The 6307-nt window shown below is 42.9% G+C and overlaps 1 protein-coding gene across 10 annotated transcripts in view; it reads right to left on the reverse strand.

Moving 5' to 3' along the window:
- Positions 1-6307, reverse strand: part of BANP (BTG3 associated nuclear protein) — a 110700-nt gene that overhangs the window by 57789 nt on the left and 46604 nt on the right. For all 10 annotated transcript variants that reach the window (XM_033517102.1, XM_015640128.3, XM_033517103.1 and 7 more), the window contains exon 8: positions 3824-3991. In XM_033517102.1, the coding sequence (XP_033372993.1) occupies positions 3824-3991 (168 nt within the window). The remainder of the gene's footprint in view (positions 1-3823; positions 3992-6307) is intronic.

Here is a 6307-nt window from a genome sequence, read left to right on the forward strand (position 1 = left end):
TGAGGGACAAATGCCCTCAGGATTTTGAGGGATAAATTCCCTCAGGATTTATTATTTCCATCGTGTTTCCCAGTCTTTCCCTATGGATTTCAACTGAGCTAAACTACAACTCAAGTCAAACCACAGTATGCAAATACAGAACCCTTCATTTTTAATATTTATTTTCTAGTTAAGTTATGCAATAAAGGATTATCAAAGAAATAAAACCCATGGCAGATAAATATATATTTTATCTATATTTATGATATTCATATATCAAAGTGCATTTATAAGTGTAAGGCCCAAAAATCTTGATTTTTAAGTCATTTTTGGCTTCAGAGGAGAGAAATTATTGTGCTTTTTGGAGGTGCAAGAGGAGCCATAAATAGATTTAAATTTGGCTTTGGTGCAACAACCAAAATTGTTTTTTTTTCCTTTGTTTTGCTGGATTTTTTGGTGTTTTTCTCTCTTAGGAAGAAAGAAGAGAGAGGATTCAGCCACATCTGAAAACAAAACATCCTTTATGAGTCCTGGTTTTCCCCCCTCTTCCTCTGGGAGCAGACAAAGGGAATATTTATATTATTTTATAAACATTCCCCACTACAAACAAACACAAGCATGAGGAGCACACCCAGCTCAGGGAGAGGAGCTGTCAGCAGTCAGAAATCCCTGGAAACCATTGAGCCTCACATTTCCAATCTGGATTCTTGGAGAATCCCTGGCAGGAGGAGACAGAGCTGGAATCCAGAATTTTCCATGGGTTCCCAAGGGATGACTGGAACACAAAGTGCCACGTTATCTGTGGAATTCCCAGAGAACCTTCAAGGATGTGTGGGTTTAATTCTCAGCTAAAATCACTTTTTAAGGCAAGATCTTTGGTGTTTTCTAATCTGTTCCTATTCCAATTCCTATTTATCTGTTGAGGATTTTCATTTTCATGGAATCATGGAATTGTTAAGGGTGGAAAAGACCTTTAAGATCATCAGGTCCATCACCAAGGTCACCACTGACCACGTCCCCAAGTGCCACATCCATGGGATTTTTGGACACTTCCAGGGATGGAGACACCACCACTGCCCTGGACAAAATATCCCAATGCTGGACAACCCCTTCCATGAAGGAATTTTTCCTGGTTCCAACCTGAAATTCCACTTGAGGACGTTTCCTCTCAATCCTGTCCCTTGGTGCCTGGGAGAAGGGACAGATTCCACACATCACAGGAGGGATTCACACTTTGGGATTCTGGAATTACAAATTGTTTTCCTGGTGCCCAGAGCTCCACCCTCACAGCTTTCCTCACAAACAGTCCCAGCAAGGGAAGGGGAATGGATGGATTAACCATCCCCAAACCCCCAAAAAAGCAGGAAAAAACCCTTCCAGAACAATGGAAATAAACCTGTAAGCCATCACCTCCCCCTGCCTCAGCCCCCAGTGGTGTGGAACAGCTTTGAAGATTTGGCTGCACATCCAGTTTTTAATGTGACACCTCAGCACAGGCCTAAATCTCCACATAAATCCCAAAGTCAGGGAACTAATTAAAAATTCCAACATGGAAAACTGTGATAACAGCTTGAACAATCTGCAAAGAAATGAAAAGAAAGGAAGAAGGCACTTTTCAATTAATCCTCCTCCCAAACCCCTCATTTCCTACGGCATTCCCTGCACATATTCCAGCCCTTTCCAAAGGAAATTACCATGGCAGCCACGTGGATGTCTCTGCTTGGGAAAAACATGGGAAAAACACAACTTAGGTACTGAAATGTTGGCTCCAAGAGCAGAGCAAACCACGGCAATCAACACCTCCTTTCCAAAAAAAAGGCAATGGATTCCAGCAAAGAGGCAGGGAAAATCAGGAAAAGCAACTTCTGCCTGAATTTAACAGCCAATTAAATGGAGAAAAATCTTAATTAACATCTCTGGGGGTGAAGGACAAAGCAAATCCATTTGTGTTTTCCCACCAGGCTCCCCAGACATGATTTTCCCTGCAGGTTGACCCCCTTGAACACCGAATTCCGAGCCTTGGAGGGTCTGTGGGCTCAGCCTCCTGCTTTGCTGTCGTTTCCAGAGTTAATTTTTCCATGTGATGAGCAGAGCAGAGAGGAAATCTGTTGTCACTTTTCACCACACTCCAATCAAAGCCACGTGCTCCAGGAAATGTTAATCCCAGCAAGCAGGAAAAGCCTCAAAGCTTTGGCATTTCCAACAAGTGCAAGAGGAGAGAATTTGAACAACAATCCTGTTGTGATGCGAATAATTCAGGATTATTAATTGTGTGCACAATAATTCATTTTAAAAAAATTAAAAATCCCAAATAAATGAGGTTGGAAGTGGCCTCTGGAGATGATCTAATCCAATGTCCTTCCTCAAACCATGGGCAACCACGACTGGTGGCTTTGGGCTGCACCCAGGTGGATTTTGATGTCTCCAGGGATGGTGACAACCTGGTGCTGTGCTCAGGCATCCTCAAAATTCCTCAGAGCCAGGAAAACCAAAGCCAGGGCACATCTGGGTGGGTTTTAAGCTGCCAGATTTGTCCCCCCTGCTGCCACAGCACTGCTGAAATCCCCAAGGTTTGGGCTGGTCTGGGTTGGGAGGGACTCCTTGCACAGCCCAGGGGTGAATTCAGGTGGTTTTTTACCCCTGGAACATTTTACTCACAAATCAATTTCGTGGAACTGAGAGGAAAAAAATGGATCTTCAGCTTAACCACAACAAGAAACCCACCCAAACTCATGATCCTGCAGGAATCCACTGACTCTGAGGTTTACATCTCTACAGGTGTCTCCAAACCTCCAAAACAGACTGAAGATGAATAATTTAGATAATAAATCTCAACACCACTCAAGGAGTACAGGCTAATGAGCACAGGCTGCAATATCCACCTACTGCTGCCTTTTTATCCTGAAATACTGATTGCTGAAAGACTGAAAGTAAAAACCCCATCAACATAGAGGGCTTATGGTTATCATTACATTGATTAGTTGTTTTAATTTGAGGATTTTGGATGTGATTCCCTGTTCCAGCACATAAAATTTTCCATTGAAAGCAGATTTTGTCATTCTTTGCATGAGATACAGTGGTTAGTGTTAACATGCAACCAAAAATTTTATGCAGGCAAATAAACTGACTTCCTTTTCTTTGGGCTGCCTTCCAAAGCCCTGTTTTTAATATCTAATGTACAAAAGTCCCAGAACACTGCTTTATATTAAAAGCATGAGCCAGAAATGTCCTCAGAGAACGCTCCTGAGGTCAGGATTTTTCATTTGTTATTACGATCCAGGCCTCCATACCTAGATGGAAACATGGAATCACCTACAGCACATTTCATGTCTGCAGAGGAAAACACTTCAGGAACAGCGTTTAGCACGTCCCACTGAATGGTGTGAACACACTGGGAAGGATTTAGTCACTTGATTCCTCTTAGGAACAACAACTGCAAGGATATTTGGACTTTCTACTCAAAAGAACTGAGAGTGGTAAAATTACAAAAATACAGCACAAAGCTGCAGGAGCTGAATCCATGGGGGTGGACAGAAAGCAGGCTTAGATGGGATACTGGGAAGGAATTCCTGGCTGGGAGGGTGCTGAGGGCCTGGAACAGATTCCCAGAGCAGCTGTGGCTGCCCCTGGATCCCTGGAAGTGCCCAAGGCCAGGCTGGAATAACCTGGGACAGTGGAAGGTGTCCCTGCTGGTGGCAGGGGTGGAATTTGAAGAATGTGGAATCCTGGAATGATTTGGCTGGAAAGGATTCTCAGCACCAAGCCAGACAGCCTGAATTTTAATTCAGGCACCTTGGAAAGCAACAAAATATTATTTTGTTGGGGGGGAAGGTTTGGTTTTCACCTGAGCCACTGTAGGAGGAGGATGAGGGTGTTCTCCTGGAGAAGCTTTTCACAGCCAGGCTCTGCCCTCGCTGCTTCCTCCTCCACGCTGTCCTGCACTTGGAGTCGATGCTCTGCTTGATGCGGTACCAGTCCGACTCAGTGATGCCAAATTTGTAAAACAGGTGGCCTGGAACGATGGAAAAACGAGACAACACTCAACACAAACCTGTATTTCCCAGAAAACACAGAGAGGACACAGCCAGTCCCACACAGCTCTGCACCTGTGACACCCCAAAGCTGAGCAGTGACAGAGCTCCAACAAAACTTATTCCCAAAACTTCACCTGCACAGCTCTGGATGTAAAAAGATAAAATTCCAGCAGCCCATGGAATTTTATCAGCTGCACCTGGATCCGTGGAAGCTGCACTGTTACATCCACGCTGTGCCAAAGGAGGATCCAGAGCCAAAGCTGGATCAAGGATTGTTTCTCACTGACAGCACCCCACAATAAGTCTGATTGTAGAATCAGAATAAATAATCAAATATAAAAATATCAAATTTGACAAATAACCAAAAAAATCAGATACAAAATAATAAATAATCAGATATGCCAATAACAATCAATAATCAAATGATCATAAATTCAAAACAATCAATATAACCAATAATCAAAACAATCAGTTTTCAAATAATCAATAATCAAATATAATAAATAATCAAATATAAAACTGCTGAAGCAGGAAACTGCATAAAACTCCCTATAAAGAAAAAAATAATAAACTCTTTTAAATCTGGGTTCAAAATTGATCCAAATCCAGTAAAAAACCACAACTCAAAATGAGGATCCTGTGCACATTTACTCCCAGAATTTGGGCATTTTAAGAGCCTCAGGATGACCTTTGCAGCCCTTGGTGCTAAGTTGCCAAAGTGTTCCATAAACACTTTAAAACTGGGAATGGGCTGTAAAACTGGGAATTTAACTGGGAATGTTGTGCATTGTCAGCTCGAATTATTGCACACTTTCACCATTTCATCGGGAGCTTCTGAGGGTTTGGATTTTCCTAAAGCACCCACACTTGAGAGCAAAAAGAACTCCAAGCTGCCACAGCTGCAGAATAAAAAAATACCTGAAAAATCCATTTTTTGCCCACCTAAAAAAGAGGGAGATGGATTTTTATATGGACAAGTGGAATGGCTTTAAACTGACAAAGAAAAGGGTTAGGTGGGATATTGGGAAGGAATTCTTCCCTGTGAGGATGGGGAGGGGCTGGGATGGAATTCCCAGAGATGCTGTGGCTGCCCCTGGAGCAGCCTGGGACAGGGGAAGGTGTCTCTGCCCATGGCAGGAGGGGAATTAAATGAACTTTAAGGTCCTTCCCACCCAAATCATCTCAGGATTCTCTGACTCAAACCCCCTAAATTCCAGCAGAACCCTCTGAACATTGAATATTTTCATACTCTAAACCTTTCAAAATTCAACACTGAACAAGCCAAGGCTGCCAGAGATGCTTTTACTCTACAGGACAAAGCTTCCAGAATCTCTTAAAATTCTCATTTTCTTTTTCCTACCCTGCAAAGTAAAATAATCTTTTCCACTTTTCCACTTACTGGGCTTTCCATCTTACTCTGAGATGGGCTCCTAATCCTGGGAAGGACCTGCTTAAGCTGTTGTATATAGAACCTAAAGAACAGGATGTGGGCTGCTCCTGCAAGACAAATGATTTGAAGCCTGGAGCCACAAAATTCCAGCTTTGCACAAACTAAAAGCTCCACAGTTTCCTCTGCATTACAAATGAGTCCTCACAGCCTGAAATCTGAAGGCCCTAACGGAGCTAAGTGGGGAACTGGACCTCTTGTGGCATCATTTTTTAAAATAAAATTAAATTTTTTCAATGTTTTCTTTATTTTTTTTGTAGCAGCAGTTTGAAATAAAGGAGAGCACGCACAAGAAGGAAACACTGGACACCAAAATCGAATTCAAAAGTGCTTTAAGGCCCCCAAGATTTCTCACTTCTAAGTGAGATCTCGAGAACTTTACAGCCCTGAGTGGTGTCTCCAAAATGGGACAGGAGGAAAACGGGCTGAAATCCCCATTTGCTGCTGTGCAAGTTTCCTTTGCACAGGTGTCAGCAAAAGCAGAGCTTTTCCTAAATTCTGGATTCAACCCCTGAGCCCACAGTGCTCAGCCATTCCCAGAGACAGAAATGCTCAGCAACGTTTGCAGGGGTGGCCAAGAAATCCAGATTTATTATAAAATCATATAAAATTATTATATTACCTCACCCTCAGGAGTCCCACAGAAAACACCAGGCTCAGCGTGAGTCTGGAGAAAGAACAACTCCATATTTCACTGAAAACTGCATTTTAATGACTTCCAAGGTGTCTCAGTGGCTGGACTGCAGGCAGAGAAAAATCCCAGGGAAAAGCTGCCTGGCTGGGAATTCCAATTATTCCAGTGTCATCCATGGGGTATTCCAGGATGACACCTGATTTAATCCATGGG

Source organism: Parus major, chromosome 11, assembly GCF_001522545.3.
Source record: "Parus major isolate Abel chromosome 11, Parus_major1.1, whole genome shotgun sequence".
Classification (NCBI taxonomy): Eukaryota; Metazoa; Chordata; class Aves; order Passeriformes; family Paridae; genus Parus; species Parus major.